This window comes from Salvelinus sp. IW2-2015, linkage group LG30 (genome assembly GCF_002910315.2).
Source record: "Salvelinus sp. IW2-2015 linkage group LG30, ASM291031v2, whole genome shotgun sequence".
NCBI classification, from domain to species: Eukaryota; Metazoa; Chordata; class Actinopteri; order Salmoniformes; family Salmonidae; genus Salvelinus; species Salvelinus sp. IW2-2015.
In genome coordinates, this window is record NC_036869.1 from 6,441,886 (window position 1) to 6,462,672 (window position 20,787).

Here is a 20,787-nt window from a genome sequence, read left to right on the forward strand (position 1 = left end):
CCCCGGTGCACAACTGAGCAAGAGGACAAGTACATTAGAGTGTCTAGTTTGAGAAAGACTCCTCAAGTCCTCAACTGGCAGCTTCATTAAATAGTACCCGCAAAACACCAGTCTCAACATCAACAGTGAAGAGGCGACCCCCGGAATGCTGGCCTTCTAGGCAGAGTTGCAAAAAAAAGCCTCTCATTTTACAGATGTCTCAGTTTAGAAGCTGGAATCCTTCGCCGATTTAATATCTCCCATTAAAGTGAAGGTGTGTTTTTTGTTAATGACTAAGACAAATGGGAAACTTCTGTTCTTTAATTAAAATTGTGAAAACAATTCATGAATAATTTTTTTATAATGTAATATCACACAATTGAATGGCAAGCCATTATATGCGTGGACTGTAACAAGCACATCTACAGTTTCAGTGTTTGAAAAAGAATAGTACTGCTCCCTATTTCATGGTACATACCAGTCAAAATAAATGGAGTACCTGACTCCCCCCCTATTAATCACAAAAATGTACTGTAATTCATTAAGCTGGAGACCCATAATTGGCAACAATTAAAAATAATCAGGCCTATTGTTGAATGAGTCAACTTTTGCATGGCCATAAATATACTATAAAACATGCTACCACGAGCATCCATGTGGTAAACATGATACAAAAATAAATAAGTTATAAAAACACAAATTAAAAAATKAAAATAGTTATCCCAAATCACCTAATAGTTAGACAACACACATTTCTTTTCACCATAAAACAGTCAACTCAAGCAAGAAAAAAAGTGGTTGTGTCAGTAACTATTGTGCCATCTTCAACAAGTTTGTTACTGAATGCTGTCGTCCTAAAATGAAGTACTATTCCGGTATCTATACTAGTCCATAATCATGACTCTGGGTTTCCAACCATCTTTATCAAAGGTTCATCGTCAGAGCAGTCTTGTGACCGATTTCTCTTCTCTGCCATAGCTTCTGTTGAAGAATGAGGGGGATTCGTGACCATCTTTCACAAGAGTTAATCCTCTTCCAAATAAATACACAAAAACCCTATGAGTACTGCATAATAGGTAGACACTGACAGATTTCAATGTGATTTATCAAACAGTGAAGCTCTCGACTATGTCAAAGATAATCTAAATGGGAAGGGAAATATACAATAAGTGGAATTCTTACCTGCACTTCTTTCGCCAGCGTTTCCCACATTGGCTCTATAGTAATCTGCCAAGGCTTCTTTAGTTTCACACCTCTCCAGAATAACCATCAGGGTTTTCATTGATGGATTCCTCACCATCTTCTTAATCAACAGCTCATCATCTAATCTATCATCCAAAGACCCTAAAAAAGCAATACAAATCAACCGTTGCATAACAAGACTCAACCTAACCTAATCTATGCTAGGGTGTATTTTGGATTGTTTTAAATCCATGCTTCGACAAGTGCTGAAAAAGTATTCTCACCTTCACTCGTGCTTTGAACAATGTTGGTGCTCCATCTGTTGACTGCTTTGTTTGTCTTTCCTGGCACACTCTTCTTCGCTGGTGTCATGGTCTTCTTTACAGCTTTAAGAGGCTTTTTAACTAGGCTCATTAAGTGCTCGTCATCAGAATCAGAATTCCCCGCTTCCTCTGACAATTCAAACAGGATAAAGGAAAAACAGAGACCCATCAAAAAAATGATCTGTCAGCATACTCAGCAATATTTGTAAAAATGTGCTCTATAGGATAAATTACCTCTGCTGGTTTTGCCTTTTCTTTGACTACAGTTGTTGCCGTTGGATTCTTTAGCGACACAGCTCTTCAGTATTGTCCTCACAGTGTCTTTAGATGGAGACCTGGTTAGATTAATCAATGGTTCATCATCTGAGCTGTCATCGGAGGATTCTGACCATGTAATCAGAAAACAAGACTATTGGATTAGAATCAATGATACAACTGTCAGACATATTATGCCATAGTGAAAGTATAGAGACAAGAGATGCTGTGTGTTCTCAACTATACTCCTGTTGTGTTTAAGAACTTTACTGGGTGTTTTTCTGGCTGTTGTAGGGAGTGTCTTTGTTCGGGTTTGTGTCTTCAGCTTGTCTACCATCTTGATCAGTGGCACATTATCGGAGCTGTCACCTGATGAGTCTGGTTAAATAGACAATAAGATGAACAGGAAAAGCAAGTTTATTCCCCGCTAAAGCCATTTAGTACATTTCTGTATATGAATCAAATCCAATTTTATTGGTATAATGCGTTGCATACAACAGGTGTAAACTTCACAGTGAAATGCTTACTTACGAGYCCATTCCCAACAATGCAGAGTTAAAAAAGTAAGACAATTATTTACAAAATAAAAGATAAATAAAAGGGTGTCAATGTAAATACTCCGGTTGGCCATTTTATTAACCTAACAGTCTTATGGCATGGGGTAGAAGCTGTTCAGGTGCCTGTTGGTCCAAGACTTGGCACTCCAATACTCATTGCCGTGCGGTAGCAGAGAGAACAGTCTACGACTTGGATGGCAGTCTGACAATTTTTAGAGCCTTCCTCTGACACCCCCTGGTATAGAAGTCCTGGAAGGCAGGGAGTTCGGTCCCAATGATGTACTGGGCCGTACCCACTACCGTCTGTAGCGCCTTGCGGTCGGATGCCAAGCAGTTGCCACACCAAGCAGTGATGCGGCCAGTTAAAATGCTCTCAATGGTGCAGCTGTATAACTTTTTGAGGATTTGAGGGCCCATGACAAATCTTTTAAGATCAGCCAGGGGGACAAGGCGTTGTCCATGGTTCTTAGTGATAGGGACACCAAGGGAGCAGAATGAGTGGAATGGTATCAAATACAGTGCCTTCGGAAAGTATTTACACCCTTTGACTTTTTCCACAATTTGTTATGTTATGGATTAAATAAATAAAAAATACACAATACCAAGCGAAAACAGGTTTTTAGCATGTTTTCAATTGTATTACAAAAAATATATATACACCTTAATTCCATTTAGTTTTCAGAACCTTTGCTATGAGACTTGACATTGAGCGCAGGTGCATCCTGTTTCCATTGATCATCCTTGGGATGTTTGTGCAACTTGATTGGAGTCCACCCGGGGTAAATTCAATTGATTGGACATGATTTGGAAAGGCCCACACCTGTCTATATAAGGTCTCACAGTTGACTGCATGTCAGATCAAAAACCAAGCCATGAGGTTGAAGGAATTGTCAGTAGAGCTCAGAGACAGGACTGTGTCGAGGCACAGATCTGGGGAAGGGTACCAAAAAACATCTACAGCATTGAAGGTCCAAGAACACAGTGGCCTCCATCATTCTTAAAATGGAAGAAGTTTTGAACCACCAAGACTCTTCCTAGAGCTGGCCTGCCCGGCCAAACTGAGCAATCGGGGGAGAAGGGCTTTGGTCAGGGAGGTGACCAAGAACCCRATGGTCACTCTGACAGAGCTCCAGAGTTCCTCTGTGGAGATGGTTGTCCTTCTGGAAGGTTCTCCCATCTCTGCCTCACTTCCCCAATCATGTTTTTATGGTTAAGAGTGGCCAGACAGAAGCCACTCCTCAGTAAAACACACATGGCACGCCGCTTGGAGTTTTCCAAAAGGCACCTAAAGATTCTCAGACCATGAGAAACAAGATTCTCTGGTCTGATGAAACCAAGATTTAACTATTTTGCCTGAATGCCAAGTGTCACATCTGGAGGAAACCCAGCACCATCCCTATGGTGAAGCATGCTGGTGGCAGCATCATGTTGTGGGGATGTTTTTCAGTGGCAGGGACAGGGAGACTAGTCAGGATCAAGGCAAAGATGAACGGACCAAAGTACACAGTTATTCTTGATAAAAACMTGCTCCAGAGTGCTCAGGACCTCAGACTGGGGCGAAAGTTCGCCTTCCAACAGGTCAACGACTCGAAGCACACAGCCAAGACAACGCTGGAGTGGCTTTGGGACAAGTCGCTGAATGTCCTTGAGTGGCCCAGCCAGTGCCCGGACTTAAAAATAGCTGTGTCGCAACCCTCCCCATCCAACCTGACAGAGCTTGAGAGGATCTGCAGAGAATGGGAGAAACTTCCGAAATACAGGTGTGCCAAGCTTGTAGCGTCATACCCAAGAGACTCGACACTGTAATCGCTGCCAAAGGCGCGTCAACAAAGTATTGAGTAAAGGGTCTGAATACTTATGTAAATGTAATATTTCCGGGTTTTATTTGTCATTATGGGGTATTGTGTGTAGATTGAAGACAAAACAATTTAATCAATTGTAGAATAAGGCTGTAACGTAACAAAATGTGGAATAAGTCAAGGGGTCTGAATACTTTCCGGAGGCACTGTACATCAAACATGGGTTTGATGCCATTCCATTCGCTCCGTTCCGGCCATTATTATGAGCCGTCCTTCCTCAGCAGCTCGTCTGGTAGGATTGCGTCACTGGGCAGGTCTCGGCTGGGTTTTCCTTTTGTAATTTATGACAGTTTGCAAGCCCTACCACATCCGACAAGCCGGTGTAGTAGGATTCAAGCTTAGTCCTGTATTGACACTTTGTCTGTTTGATTGTTCGTCGGAGGGCGTAGCAGGATTTCTTATGTGTCCGGATTAGTGTCCTGCTCCTTGAAAGCGGCAGCTCTAGCCTTTAGCTATGGGCAGAAGTTGCCTGTAATCCATGGCTTGTGGTTGGGATATGTACGTAAGGACACTGTGGCGACAACATCGTCGATGCACTTATTAATGAAGCCGGTGACTGATGTGGTAAACTCCTCAATACCTGTCCTGTAGCTTAGAAATATAGCCTTGATACAAGAATTGAGTAACTAGTCTCACCTGTGCATATGTTATGAGTGTTCTGGATGTTATTTCTGCCCTTCACATCRTTCACCTCTCTGGCTGTGTTGAAGGGTCTCTTTTTGAATGGCAATAATGTCTGTTTAGGGAGCTTTTTAACCATCTTTATCAAGGGTTCCTCGTCTGAGCTGTCATAGGAGTGCTCATCCTGGGTTGAACCTATAATTACAACAAAGACCAAACAAATTGATGCCTCCTTCCATTCATCCATTCAGAATAGTAGTAGTGTGTGTGTATTTTACAGTATTCAGGACATACATTTAGAGGAGCTTGAGAGAGGTTCTCACCTGCGATCTTGTTGTTTGTCTTCTGGATGCCATTACCTGTTCCTCTTTTGATATAAGTAGTCCCTTGCCCCTTCGCTTGTACAGTGGCTTTTTTAGGTCTGGGAAGTTTCTCCAACTTGGTCAAGGGTTCATCATCTGAAGTGTCATCTAACCCTAATCACACAAGCAGCAAATATCAACATATTACTCGAAATAAGGTAATTTCCCTTACGAAAAAAGATTGCAGTATAACTGCAGTATGCTGCAAATACTGCATCCAAAATAAGTTTTTGTTACTGCAGTAATTGTGCAGCATAACTGCAGTATATTCTACAATTATTGCGTCCAAAATACCAGTTAACTGCACTTTTACTGCAGTTTGAAAATTGCAATATTTTTTGTAAGGGTTACTTTATTTAATAGGTGTTTATAAAGGTTTTCATTTCACATGTTCTCTCACCTGAATCTTGTCTAGTGATATTCCGGCTTTTTTTACCCTGGGTCTCATTGGGCTGGTGCTTCTTGTTTATTAATGTAATTAAGGGTTCATCGTCGGATGATCTTATATTTAAGGACTCTGACGGTACAGCTAAAAAAACATGTTAGATGTGAACACAAAGAATAAAACCAATATCGGTCATTGTATAGATTCAAGAGGCATATTCACCTGTGCGTATATCCACCATGTTTTCGCCTTGTAATATTATGACAGCTGTTTACGCAAAGGTCTATGTGCGGAGAGACTTTTCCAGGAGTAGAAAAATTGCGAGATAAAATGTCCTTTTGTTTACGATTGCGAGATTGCCCGCTGTCCTTTTTTGATGACGTCATGGTCCAGCGTTTGGTGGGACGTATTCAAAACGCCGATTTTGTTGCAAAAACGTTTCTTAAATGGAAGCAAACAGAACGAAACGGGGAGGGACATACCTGAATTTGTCCAATAAAAACTATCATTGTACAATAGAAACTCTTTCGACTAATCATTACACCCATGTAGTGTGCAGATAATGAGAATTGATTGCAGTCGACCTTCAGTCTCAATTAAGTAAGGCAGTCGTCATTTAGAGCAGTTTGGCTAATTTATTAAGCTACACGTTTCATGAATGACATGTTCAAACGTGGTAACATCTGACAGAATATGGAGGAACCTGATAGAAAACAAAACAACAAACCCATGTTGTGTTACAAACAAAGTGTGGTAGCCTACCAAAAAAGCCTCAATTACTTGGAGAGAGTAAGAGTAGGAGGTAAAAACATGGACATGGATAAGTAAAATACATAATCACGAGTGTTTATTTTCACGGACCATGTAACCAAAATACAGGTATCGGGTCTGTGTGAATGGTTCTCTGCTTTTTTTGCAGGTAAATTCATTAACACTTCCATTAGAAGGGTTAGCTGACAATATCATTAAAACAATGCACACACTTCAATGTGGCAGAAATATGTGTGTTGTTGTGATTCTCGATAGCCAGCAACAATGAGTATGGTTACATGTGTAACCGATGTGAAATGACTAGCTAGTTAGCGGGGTGCGCGCTAATAACGTTTCAATCGGGAACGTCACTCGCTCTGATACCTTGAAGTAGTTGTTCCCCTTGCTCTGCCAGGGCTGCGGCTTTTATGGAGCGATGGGTAACGATGCTTCGAGGGTGGCTATGTGTGCAGAGTGTCCCTGGTTAAAGCCCAAGTAGGGGCGAAGAGAGGAACGGAAGTAGTACTTGCACACAATAATGCGATTATTGTGAATAGACAGATTAGTAGTTAGATTAAAATGTTTACAGGCATTGCACGTTTTAGGAAAAACGATATCGCTAATAATCCTGTTTACATGGACACATCTGAAATCTGGCTACTCTAATAAATGCAGACAATCAAAATAAACGTTATACCACAGCAAGCATGTTATTTTTGTTAAGCATATTTGATTCTGAGTTCGGACATATAAAACTACTAGAACGCATACATTCAGTTGTTCCCAAATCACTTCACTCGCACAGATCAAATACACTGCTGGAACGCCGATTAAGGGGTTTACATGTTCTAATAATTTGAAAGATTGCTCAGAAAACCAGGTGTTTTAATAAGTGCATGTTTACTTTGATTAAGATCAGCAGAATTATTACGGTGCATGTAAACGTTCTCACATTTTTTMTTTTACTAGGCAAGTCAGTTATGAACAAATTCTTATTTACAATGACGGCCTACCGGGGAACGTTGTTCAGGGGTAGCACAACAGATTTTACCTAGTCAACTCGGGGATTCGTTCCACCAACCATTCGGGTTACTGGCCCAACTCTCTATCCACTAGGCTACCCGCCTAGTGACAAGGAGCTGCAATGTGGAGAATCGTAGGTGGCTCGTTTCAGCTAGTTTTATCTTGTTCTTGATACCATGTCTTGTTTTGACGTATATGCTAATATGGCAACAATTCTTTAGCTAGCAAACCAACAACTGTAACGATGTATTTGAGAGACAAGTGCTTATTGTGCAAATGTAGGAATGTTTAAACTGGGTGTTTTTTATATGTATACTTTATATGTTGTCAACAATCTGAGAGAACCTTGTCGGTTTTGTTGCTAAAAAAACATCTCCCTAATTTGAAATGTAAACAGCCCCATGGTTTAACAACCCTAAAAGGGATATACCTGCAAGAAAGTGGTAAATAAGGGGCTGTTTGAAAGGGGGTCATATAAACATTGCCTTATATTTTTGAAAGGTAATATACCACGTATTCTGTCTGAAATGGGTACTGGTATCAGATATACGAAAAAACACACATAAAAAAAGCAGCCATGGTAAATTTGTGGGAATCTGGTCTGTGTATGAAAAGGATATTATATCCCTTTCATACAGAGACATTAGTCCAAGTTACTTGCTAAAACAATGCAAGTACAACCAATACACAACTGTCTTTACACGAACCAGTCACTGATTAAAACCAAATGGACCATCCTTATTTAAAAAAAATTTAAATGTATTTTTTATTTCACCTTTATTTAACCAGGTATGCCAGTTGAGAACAAGTTCTCATTTACAACTGCGACCTGGCCAAGATAAAGTAAAGCAGTGCGACAATAAACAACAACACAGTTACACGTGGGATAAACAAAAGTACAGTGAATAACACAATAGAAAAATCTATATACAATGTGTGCGAATGGAGTAAAGATGTAAGGCAATAAATAGGCCATAGTAGCGAAGTAATTACAATTTAGCAAAGTAACACTGGAGTGATAGATGTGCAGATGATGATATGCAAGTAGAAATACTGTAAATAAAATAAAAAGTAAATAAAAACAATATGGAGATGAGGTAGGTAGGTAGTTGGATGGGCTATTTACAGATGGGCTGTGTACAGCTGCAGCGATCAGTAAACTGCTCAGATAGCTGATGCTTAAAGTTAGTGAGGGAGATATAAGTCTCCAACTTCAGCGATTTTTGCAATTCGTTCCAGTCATTGGCAGCAGAGAACTGGAAGGAAAGGTGACCAAAGAAGGTGTTGGCTTTGGGGATGACCAGTGAAATATAYCTGCTGRAGYGCGTGCTATGGGTGGGTGCTGCTATGGTGACCAGTGAGCTGAGATAAGGCGGAGCTTTACTTAGCATAGACTTATAGATGACCTGGAGCCAGTGGGTCTGGCGACGAATATGTAGCGAGGGCCAGCCGACGAGAGCATACAGGTCGCAGTGGTGGATGGTATATGGGGCTTTGGTGACAAAACGGATGGCACTGTGATAGACTGCATCCAATTTGCTGAGTAGAGTGTTGGAGGCTATTTTGTAAATGACATCGCCGAAGTCGAGGATCGGTAGAATAGTCCGTTTTACGAGGGTATGTTTGGCAGCGTTAGTGAAGAAGGCTTTGTTGCGAAGTAGGAAGCCGATTCTAGATGTAATTTTGTATTGAAGATGCTTAATGTGAGTCTGGAAGGAGAGTTTATAGTCTAACCAGACACCTAGGTATTTGTAGTTGTCCACATATTCTAAGTCAGAACCGTCCAGAGTAATGATGCTAGTCAGCAATTGGTTGAAGAGCATGCACTTAGTTTTACCAGCATTTAAAAGCAGTTGGAGGCCACGGAAGGAGTGTTGTATGGCATTGCTCGTTTGGAGGYTTCCAAAGAAGGGCCAGATGTATGCAGAATGGTGTCGTCTGCATAGAGGTGGATCAAGGAATCACCCGCAGCAAGAGTGACATCATTGATATATACAGAGAAAAGAGTCGGTCCGAGAATTGAACCCTGTGGTACCCCCATAGAGACTGCCAGAGGTCCGGACAACAGGCCCTCCGATTTGACACACTGAACTCTATCTGAGAAGTAGTTGGAGAACCTGGCGAGGCCGTCATTTGAGAAACCAAGGCTGTTGAGTCTGCCAATAAGAATTACGGTGATTGACAGAGTTGAAAGCCTTTGCCAGGTTGATGAAGATGGCTGCACAGTACTGTCTTTTATCGACAGCAGTTATAATATCGTTTAGTATCTTGAGCGTGGCTGAGGTGCACCCGTGACCAGCTCGGAAACCGGAGTGCACAGTGGAAAGGGTACGGTGGGATTCGAAATGGTCAGTGATCTGTTTGTTAACTTGGCTTTCGAAGACTTTAGAAAGACAGGGCAGGATGGATATAGGTCTGTAACAGTTTGGGTCAAGAGTGTCACCCCCTTTGAAGAGGGGGATGACCGCGGCAGCTTTCCAATCTTTAGGAATCTCGGACGATACGAAAGAGAGGTTGAACAGACTAGTAATAGGGGTTGCGACAATGGTGGCAGATCATTTTAGGAAGAGAGGGTCCAGATTGTCTAGCCCAGCTGATTTGTACAGGTCTAGGTTTTGCAGCTCTTTCAGAACATCTGCTATCTGGATTTGGGTGAAGGAGAAGCAGGGGAGGCTTGGGCAAGTAGCTGCGGGGGGTGCAGAGCTGTTGGCCGGGGTTGGGGTAGCCAGGAGGAAAGCATGTCCAGCCGTAGAGAAATGCTTATTGAAATTCTCGATTATCGTGGACTTGGTGGTGACAGTGTTTCCTAGCCTCAGTGCAGTGGGCAGAAGGGAGGAGGTGCTCTTATTCTCCATGGACTTTACAGTGTCCCAAACCTTTTGGAGTTAGAGCTACAGGTTGCAAATTTCTGTTTGAAAAAGCTAGCCTTTGCTTTCCTAACTGAGTGTGTGTATTGGTTCCTGACTTCCCTGAAAAGTTGCATATCGTGGGGACTACTTATTTTCCACCATAATTTGCAAATAAATTCATAWAAAATCCTACAATGTGATTTTCTGGATTTTTTTTTCTAATTTTGTCTGTCATAGTTGAAGTGTACCTATGATGACAATTACAGGCCTCTCTCATCTTTTTAAGTGGGAGAACTTGCACAATTGGTGGCTGACTAAATACTTTTTGCCCCACTGTATTTGATGCTAGTGCAGCACGCCACAGGTTGTTTTTGTGCTGGTCAAGGGCAGTCAGGTCTGGAGTGAACCAAGTGCTATATCTGTTCTTAGTTCTACATTTTTTGAAAGGGGCATGCTTATTTAAGATGTTGAGGAAATTACTTTTAAAGAACAACCAGGCTTCCTCTACTGACAGGATGAGGTCAATATCCTTCCAGGATACCCGGGCTGGGTCGATTAGAAAGGCATGCTCGCAGAAGTGTTTTAGGGAGTGTTTGACAGTGATGAGGGGTGGTCGTTTGACCGCGGACCCATAACGGATGCATGCAATGAGGCAGTGTTCGCTGAGATCCTGGTAGAAAACAGCAGAGGTGTATTTGGAGGGCAAGTTGGTCAGGATAATATCTATGAGGTTGCCTATGTTTACGGATTTAGGGTTGTACCTGGTGGGTTCCTTGAAAATTTGTTTGAGATTGAGGGCATCTAGTTTAGATTGTAGGACGGCCGGGGTGTAAAGCATATCCCAGTTTAGGTCACCCAATAGAACGAACTCTGAAGATAGATGGGGGGCAATCAATTCACATATGGTGTGTCGTGGCAATTTCTTGTATTACCAAATGAGGAGAGTTACAAACTACACACCAGTCAGCGTTATACTTAAACCTCATCTTTAATTATATGAGCTTCACCATAGCCCTTTGACTCTCAGATCAATTCAGTGTCTATAATTAATTCTGAGAGTCCCTACAAAAGAATGCCAAGATCTTTTATAGCCAAGATACACCTCTCTCAACATACATGACGAACCACAGATCTTAGTAAAACTTCACGAAGGGCCTTTTACTTGAGAAAGGAGTATCCCATAGCCAGATAGCATTAGCTATAAATTATCGTTCAGTTTGGTCTCTAAGAGGAGGTTCTAATCTCGTTCCTGGTACTTCATAGTACAAAAACACCAACTCATCCAATGGCATATATCAATTGTCAACTCTAGATACTCCCATCTCAAGTACATCCCCTCTTCTCCCCACTCCTGGACAAGCTCACTGAGGGGAGTGACTTGCGGACAGACATTATGGAGCCAAGAGATAATTGGTTCCCCCTTAATCACGCCATCCCTTCACATGGTTTAACAGATACATTCACATATGAAGACAATGTTCCATTCTGACCTCTCACCTCTCTGATATTCTGCATATTACCAGAGACATGTAAAAGACAAGCCTGACCTCTCCCCTCTCTGGGCCCCAAGTGACTTTTCCCTAGATGAGAAGGGAAAAGTGCAAATGCCAACAGTATAGTCCAAAGGGAGACATTCTAATGACAAGTATCTCACATAAGCATATTATGTCAATAAAACATCTTATTTATCTATGTTACCCAACTAATTCTGATTCATCCCCCACAGGTGTCCAGGGCACAGCTGGGAGCTGAGGGGGGTCTATAACAGGCGGGAACAGTGAGAGACTTATTTCTGGAGAGATTCATTTTTTAAATTAGAAGCTCGAACTGTTTGGGCATAGACCTGGAAGTATGACAGAACTCTGCAGTAGATTGCAACTCATCCCCCTTTGGCAGTTCTATCTTGGTAATTTAAAGTATATTCAGGCCCAGTTTTGTTCTGAAAACAGAAATTATAATTAATTAATTCATCATTATAAAACACAAAAGTGCTAATGCAAAAACTACTAATTTATCCATTTAAGTTATCAACTTTTATTACTTCAACAGTTAAGCGCTCATTGTACCAACACATTGGAACTTTGAAAGCCATTGATGATGTGTGCACAACATTGGCATGCACCTCACTAAATAGTTATTGACAAACAATCCATATATAATAGAAATACTGTATGTCCATTTGTACATCAAAATTAATTGTTTAGAAGCATACTTGCGCTGCCAATCATTTAATTTCTTATTACAGTGATCTCCAACTAAACCAACACGAGGTGTCCCACTGGGCACAGACGTCAGTTCCATGTCTAGTTGTCAACTAACGTGAAATCAACAAAACATTTCGTAATGTCATTACATTTAGGTTAAAAGCTGGGTAAGAAAATTATGCAATTCCCTTATGTTAATTTGTGCAAATCCAATCAGTTTTCCACATTGATTCAATGTCCATAACATTGCCGCATTACAAACAGCATTGGTCATCTCTGCTCACACACGAGGTACAGTACACACTGGTTGAAAACACTACTTAAAAGAGTAGTGACTCAGTTGAGTGAGGAACTGAAGCGTTGCTCTGTACGACTGAGATGTAGTCATGCTGGTATTGTGTGACTGACTGCTCACAGGTAAGGCGATTTTACTTGCTTCACGGACACCACTCAAATAGGAACGTTTCTGTTGGTTTCCTGGAGAGAGAAAGACACAAAGAATGAAATGCATTGAAAATCTACTCTCACCGATATTATCTTTGCTGTGAAGACCTGGGCCTATATTCATGAAGTGTCTCAAGAGTAGGAGTACTGATCCAGGACGGTTTGTGCCTTTTAGAATAAGATTACATGGACTGGTGGAACCTGATCCTAGATGATCAATTCTACTCTGACACTTTGTGAATATGGGCCCTGTAGTGTGATACATTGGGGTAGAATGATAAAATGGATCTTACCTCCCCAGCAAAGAACACTTTTCCTTGGACATCTTCAGCGATGATGTCATAGGCCTCCCGTTGCCTCCAGTCTTCACAAAGCTGTATGACATCTGAGACCACATGTCTGCTYTACCACATCACAAAGTACTTCACTTGCTCTAGGAACTCCTGGCCAAGACAATGGAAAAGTCGTGAGGATAAGGTACAAGTTAATACAAAAAAAGTTACATATTGCAGCTTTAACCTTTATTTATCCAGGAAGTCCCATTGAGGTTAGGAGACCTCTTTTACAAGGGAGACCTTGAATATCTTGAAAATCTAATGTGTAGTAATGTAATGTGTAGTAATGTAATATGTGGAGCAATGTAATGTAGTAGTATAATCTGTGTAGTAATGTAATCTGTGTAGTAATGTAATCTGTATAGTAATGTAGTAATGTAATCTGTATAGTAATGTAATGTGTGTAGTCATGTCCTCTGTGTAGTAATGCCATCTGTGTAGTATTGTAACGTAATCTGTGTAGTAACATAATCTGTGTAGTAACGTAATCTGTTTAATAACGTAATCTGTGTAGTAACTAACGTAATCTGTGTAGTAATAAAATCTGTGTAGTAATGTAAACTGTGTATTAATGTCATCTGCGCGATATTCTCTTCCTAGTAGAGGGTTATTCCATTACCTGCTCCTTGAAGAGTTCACGCAGGACCTTCATGCACTGACCAGCAACATCTTCGTGACCAAAGTAGTCTGCACCTTAGATCTTCTCGTCCTAAAAGCGGTAAGGGAACGGCAAAGCAATTTGCGGATTAGGTGTGTCAAGACACCGTTTTTGGTGACAGGATAAACCAGTTTCTTTTAAATCACCCAGAAGATATTATAGCTCTAAACCCTTACATTTTCAATGAAGCCTGCTCCAAGACTGTGGATGGCTTTCAGCTTTCTCTCAGGAAGTGGAGGTGTAACGTCCTGACCAGAGTTATTATGTGTTTTGCTTGTTTAGTGTTGGTCAGGACGTGAGCTGGGTGGGAATTCTATGTTGTGTGTCTAGTTTGTCTGTTTCTATGTCCAGCCTAATATGGTTCTCAATCAGAGGCAGATGGTAATCGTTGTCCCTGATTGAGAATCATATATAGGAGGCTTGTTTTGTGTTGGGATTTGGTGGGTGTTTGTTTCCTGTCTCTGTGATTGTCTGCACCAGATAGGTCTGTCTCGGTTTTTGCACATTTGTTATTTTGTATTGTTGTTTGTAGTGTTTCACTTGTTCTTTATTAAACATGTTTAACACTAGCCGCGCTGCACTTTGGTCCTCTCCTTCACCCCTGGAAGAAAACCGTTACAGGAGGGTTGAATTTAATTATATTCTTCTGAAGAAAAGTCAGTGGGACTATCACCAGAACCTAAAAGAAAACTGCCACCCCTTTTATACAAACTGATAGGACGTTAGTTTCTCTCTAAAATGACTGTAAGGGAAAGGGGGATACCTAGTCAGTTGTGCAACTGAAATGTGTCTTCCATAGATTAAGATAATTAATCCTTACTTTCTGTGCTGTTCAAAGAGTCCCATTGAATGAGGTAATCCCTTGAGTAGTCAATAGCTTGAACCTACACTTTCTCCTTTAGTGTGCACTCGTTATCACATCTAAAAAGCATTGAATTGGTGAAAGCATGGGCTAGTGGGAGTTTCCACCACCATATTTCTCATACCAGTCATTTCCTTTCAAATCAGTGACAGGAAGTGAACAAGTGCACACTTTGGGAGGTAGGAGAGATAATTGGAACATAGCCATAGTACTTAACCCTTTCTCCTAGGCTGTTCAGTTATCTCCTCCTCCACAACTGAACAGCCAATGCATTTGTTGCTAGACAGAACCTTAGTTATATCTGTTCTTCCTCACTTCATCTAACCTGACCTCTACCCCAAAGTGCTCACTCCTCCCCAACTCAAGGCTGTCATGACGAGTTTCAGAAGAAAGTGCTTTGTTTCTGGCCATTTTGAGCCTGTAATCAAACCCACAAATGCTGATGCTCCAGATACTCAACTAGTCTAAAGAAGGCCAGTTGTATTGCTTCTTTAATCAGCACAACAGTTTTGTTTCTAATGATCAATTAGCCTTTTAAAATGGTAAACTTGGATTAGCTAATACAACATGCCATTGGAACACAGGAGTGATGGTTGCTGATAATGGGCCTCTGTACACCTATGTAGATATTCCATAAAAACCTGCCGTTTCCAGCTACAATAGTCATTTACAACATTAACCAATGTCTACACTGTATTTCTGCTCAATTTGATATTATTTTAATGCACTGAAAATGTGCGTTTCTTTCAAAAACAAGGACATTTCTAAGTGACCCCAAACTTTTGAACGGTAGTGTACATTTGTCCCTGACATAATACATCACTTTTGCAGCAGCATACTAGACATATTTATGGTCTCACCATTGTTGTGCTGTGCTCACTTGAACAGGAAGTTGGCACAGCAGTCTTTCTTCTGGGCAAACTTCTCAATTACTTTGTCATAAAAGTCTGGCATTCTCTGGATGAAGTCATGCTGGATTGACAGCATGGCCAATGCATTTAACCTTTTCTGGCCCATGGAGTTGCGTATGAAGGTTTTTATCCTTTTAAGGGTGGAAAAGTTTCTCTCTGACTCGGCGGTTGTCATCGGAGTGGTGATGATGATTTTGAAAAGAGAGGCCGTCTTAGACAAGGCTTCCTGCAGGTTGTTCTCGTAGAGTGATTTAAATTAAAGAAAGTGCTGTCTTTCCAGTGTGCAGCTCAGGATGCCGGTAGACAGTGAACAGCTCCCTTTTCAACTTCTCCTGGTTGCCCACAGGCCATAGCTTGGTACAGTAGCACACTGGAGATCTGCAGTCAGAAAGGAATCCTTCAGTAGCGGTTGGACACCACGTACATTACCACTCATCACCACTGCCCTGTCGTAGGTTTGTGTAGCCAGCTTCTCCTTCTCCTTGACAGTGGCGCTAGGACTTGTTTGATAGTGTTGGAGAGGCCAACACCAGTTTTGTGTTTCACCTCTACAAAAACCTCTCACACACTGTTGTCTGGTAATATGTAGCGCAGCACTATTACCATCTGTGATTTACAGGAGACATCAGTGGTCTCGTCTGCCTGTACAGATGGAAAAGGAGTCGCAGACACCTCAGCTATAGCTTCTATATACACTACAAACATACAATCCAAAAGTTCATTTTGGATCGTGCTTGATGTACCCTTAATGTGTTGGTCGTCATAATGCCTTTGTAGCCTGTAATCTCCTTCACGCATGGTCTCAAAAATACACCTGAAAACGCCTGGGTTCAAGGAGTCGGCCGACTCGTCATGGCCCCGCAGTGCTGTCTCACAATAGCCCTTATGCACATTCCATGATCGAACGTTCTAAACACACTTCCTATCGGTTTGGCAATTTCAGGTCAGTCTAGTTGTTATCGACGATATAACGTTACTACCACTATGTCGCAGTTTTTTACTAGGTGTCTTCAGGACTTGCCTCAAATTAATATTAATGATGTACATCGAATTGTTAAATCAGCCTCCGAGACTCCAGCTAGCAAGAATGAAAAGGGGTTCAAGATGTATATAGGAAGCTACATAGACAACTATGAAGGTGAGTACTAAGTCAATGACAGATATGACATTAGCTAGCTACAATCATTAGCTAGCTAATTTAACTCATAACTGTAGCTAGCTAGTTACTTCGTAAAATGATGTAACGTTGACAGAATCTACCTGAGAATGTGTGTATTTTCGGTAGCTTGGTTAAGTTATGCTTGCTAGCTATATTTGCTAGCTAAAAATAATTGTTATTCATGTCTTCTACACAGTATCTAACAAAGATACATTGACAGGGGAGATCACCGTGAGGGCTGCCTGTCACAGGTCCATGAGGAAGAGTGAAAAGCCGAACAGCACAGCATGAGAGTAGGGAAAGGTTATAGATAGCTACTAGGGACCTTCTTAAACATCTTCTGTGAGACACTGTCATCATGGTCAAAATGTGTTGGAGAGTGTCAACGTTTAATCTTATCAGTAGATAGATATTAATGATGGGTCCCAATCCCAATTTAGAATTTCCCACTTAACAGGTTATTTGGTAAAGATCTGTTGATGCAGTGTTTGGTAATTGTGTTACTGAGACACAATGTATTCCTGTATAGTTAAATGAGCCCCTAGTTAAGAAGACTAGACACTATTATGTTTATTGTTATTTATGGGCCGCATCATTCTTGTTTCTCACTTCAGTCTTTCATCACACTTATYTTCACAGATGGTGTTAAAGCACTCCATACCAGTGATAGTGGTCCAAAGCCACTGCTCCTGTGTTGCAGGAAGGGCTCTGTGCAATCATCTGGTGGCCCTTCTTTACCAGACAGCGCACTACTCTCAACTAAACATTCCTGCTGCACCACCAGTTCACAGCTGCACAGACACAGAACAGCGTTGGCACAAGCCAAGAACACTTGTGAGTCTATCAATATCCATAAAGAAATGGACCTGAAAAGTATTCAGCCTATGTAACAGTAAATTCTTGTTAATTAGGGTGTGAAGCCAGGTCCGGTTGATGGGATAGAGTTCCGTAAACCTACTAACTCGTGTGCTGATGAAATAAGGTAAATTGGAGGTTCCTAGAATGGAAACATTTTAGAAAACATCTTCTTGTGATTGTATCCAGATGATAAGCCTAAACAGTGGCGTCTTTACGATGTAATGACAAATGTTTGGGACAAAGACTGGGGGGAAATATATCATCTATAAATCTGTATATTTTAATTCATTTTATTTGAACTTTCGGGCTTGTGCTGTTTCTGGAAAAGTTACATGAGTCTTTGTCATAGTAATCTCTCCAACCTGATGTTAAGGTTTTAAAATGTTTTGCAGAAGTTCTCTCGACAAAGCACTCAATGGATACATGYCTGACRTGGACCTTCTCYSCGTMTCAGAAACGTATGCCAACTTTTCTCCACTTACTGCCCCTCTTGTGACAACAATGGAAATGTCAGCTGACGTGCCCCTGGTTGAATCCACCTTCGGGCCAGTGCAAGCCGGCAGTGTTCTGTCCTATCAGCTTCCACAGCCAAAGACCCGTGAAATTGTGAAGATTGCCGATGCCCCTTCTCCACCAATACTTCCATTAGATGGCTACAGGCTTCAGGCTTCCCAGTGTGCTTACGTCCTTAGCCATCAGGAGCAGTTCCACCTCAAGGCATTAGAGACAACCTATGAGATGTCACACAAAGTCCAGGTTGCTACAAGGGAGCAGAGCAGCAGCCCGGAATGGCATCAGCTCAGGAAAATTGAGAATAACATCCTCTCGTTTCCGAGAGGTTTGCCATGTTCGGGGAGAGACCTCAGCTGACCACCAAGCTGAGCGGATGTTCAAGGGATCTGGTATGCAGACCATGGAATGAAGAGGGGCTAGCCATGGAGCCAGTGGCTGTACAGGAGTACTGCACACTGAAGAATGTTACATTCTTTCCGTGTGGCTTCGTAGTTGCCCCCAGATGCTCCATGGTTAGGATCCTCTCCAGATGGCATCATATTGATCCCAGTGTAAGACCACACTTTGGACTCTTAGAGGTCAAGTGCCCAAATGTACCAAGTTATGTTGACTGCCCTTACCTGAAGATACAGAATGGAGAGCTGAAGTTGAAGAGATCTCATGCTTACTACTGGCAGGTGCAAGGTCAAATCCTTCTCACAGGTTGTAGCTGGTGTGACTTTGTCATCTGTGCACAGGAGGACATCCTATTTGAAAGGATATTATAAGATCTACAGGTTTCAAAAACTATAAGAGAGATGGTTGACCACTTTTATTTTTACCACTACTTGCAGAAGTGTCTATCTCGCACCTGAATGGATCCCCTGCATGGGTGCCAAGTTTAGTGGTTTTATGAAAAATAAGTATTGATGTTCTTGTGAAGAAATCTACAGTAGAATAGATTTGTTAAAAAATTGTATTTCAGCAAATGTTCAACATCTCTAACATTGTATTCAATCTTGCATTCTGGCTGTACTGTGTTTACTTGATTTCTTTCCCCCACCCCTGTTACTCATTGCCTAATTAAAGCCAATACAAGCTCCACACAAACTGATATTCACTACAACACAAATGATTGATACATGTCGTAGATAAACAAATTATTATTTTGCTGCTAGCAAATAAACACATGTACATTTACACTGGCTTGGCCCATGCTCTGGATCGGATCAGAGACGGCACAGTCCATAGGCAGCGCACCTTGTTCTTCACCCCCCTCAGTCGGAGCAGGAGGTTTCAGTCTTCTTTCCCAAACACCAGGTCTCTTTTGAATTTGCCAGTTCCACGCGAAGACAGTAGGAACAACACCTCTTTTTAGGTATTGTCGCCCCCCAATTTTTCCCTCAACAAAGTCACTTTCGATGAAATGTGTACTACACACCTTTGTGTGTTTGGTGACAGTAAAGTTGGCACGACGTACTGCCTCTAACCACCTTTTTCTGAGCTCTACATCGACTGGGAAACGATGGAAGGTCACAATACCATTACATTTGGAAGAAACTGAACACAAAGGCACTGAACAATGTTCATTAGCACCTCCTTCGGGGGGCTGTAATTTAAACGTAGTCATTGTGAACTATTTCAGTCAGAAATGCATCGACGATAGCTAGTAAGCTAATGATAAAAACAATAGCAGAACTTGCTCTGGAGGTCATCAACCCGGTCGGAAGTAAATTAGAACGTTGGAGGCGGAATAATGCATAGAGCCTATTGCCACACAATTTAATGCATGCTATAATTCTGGCAAGCACGTACCTATTCTCCTCCGTTTGTTGGTTGTGAAGGTCGGTGGCTCGTCTATATGTCTAGCTGAGCCACAACGTTTGATTTCCCCAGTAATCCCAGTTTAACAGCATTGTGTATATGTGATGCACAATGCTCATGTTTTGAGACCCTTTCAAACACATGTATTAAATCCTTAAATCCATACTTGGACAACACACAGGTTAGAGCGTTGGGCCAGTAACCGAAAGGTTGTTAGATCGAATCTCCGAGCTGACAAGGTAAAAATCTGTCGTTCTGCCCTTGAGCAAAGCAGTTAACCCACTGTTCACTAGGGGCTGTGGATGTGGATTTAAGGCAGCCCCCTGCACTTCTCTGATTCAGAAGACACATTTCAGCTGAAGGCATTCAGTTGTACAACTGACTAGGTATCCACTTTCTCTCTCCACTGAATAGCAGGAAGGGGATGCAAAATAGTGATTGCTCTGAGATGCTTGCAGTTAGCCACTGCGTCCTTCCAAACCACTCATTGTTGTATTTGCAATTTCTGACTTGTTGTGTAATGTTTATGGCAAATGAGCACCGAGACATTTTATCTATAATTTATCTTCAAATGACAAGAATTGAAAAGGATTTGCCAGTAGTTTGTCGACTTGATTCATGATGACTGCTAGCTTGCTAGCTAAGATTATGAAAGTATGATGTTGACATGATCAGTCCAATCAAAGCTACTGTAGATTTAAAATTACGTAATTTTATCTGTGGCCAATGACCTTGAGCTTTCTTGGATGGGCACTTCTAATGTAACTCTATGGCAGGACCGAAGGGGCTGGAATTTTCGAGCTCTCCCCGTAGATTTTGCTGCGACGTAGTGTCCCCATGAGTGACAGAACACTGAGCCAATAACAGCGCAACTAGAGAACATTACCAACCCCTA

General features: G+C 41.6%; 1 protein-coding gene, 1 long non-coding RNA gene and 1 pseudogene across 2 annotated transcripts; all 3 read right to left on the reverse strand.

The window, feature by feature from the left end:
• Positions 1–282: 282 nt before the first annotated feature.
• On the reverse strand, positions 283–5,897 carry LOC111954704 (nucleolar protein dao-5). Its single transcript, XM_023974590.2, has 9 exons — positions 5,746–5,897; positions 5,539–5,667; positions 5,100–5,252; positions 4,792–4,971; positions 2,010–2,117; positions 1,719–1,868; positions 1,446–1,613; positions 1,162–1,323; positions 283–960 (listed from the first exon to the last, which is right to left on the reverse strand). The coding sequence occupies exons 1-9, from the start codon at positions 5,762–5,764 to the stop codon at positions 875–877; spliced, it is 1,155 nt and encodes a 384-aa protein (XP_023830358.1). The 5' UTR covers positions 5,765–5,897; the 3' UTR covers positions 283–874.
• Positions 5,898–12,221: 6,324 nt separating this feature from the next.
• Positions 12,222–13,833, reverse strand: LOC139023299 (uncharacterized). Its single transcript, XR_011474431.1, has 3 exons — positions 13,748–13,833; positions 13,087–13,236; positions 12,222–12,826 (listed from the first exon to the last, which is right to left on the reverse strand). It is a non-coding gene; the product is annotated as an uncharacterized lncRNA (long non-coding RNA).
• A 4-nt stretch (positions 13,834–13,837) lies between these two features.
• LOC139023262 (THAP domain-containing protein 1-like) lies at positions 13,838–19,698 on the reverse strand (annotated as a pseudogene).
• Positions 19,699–20,787: the final 1,089 nt, after the last annotated feature.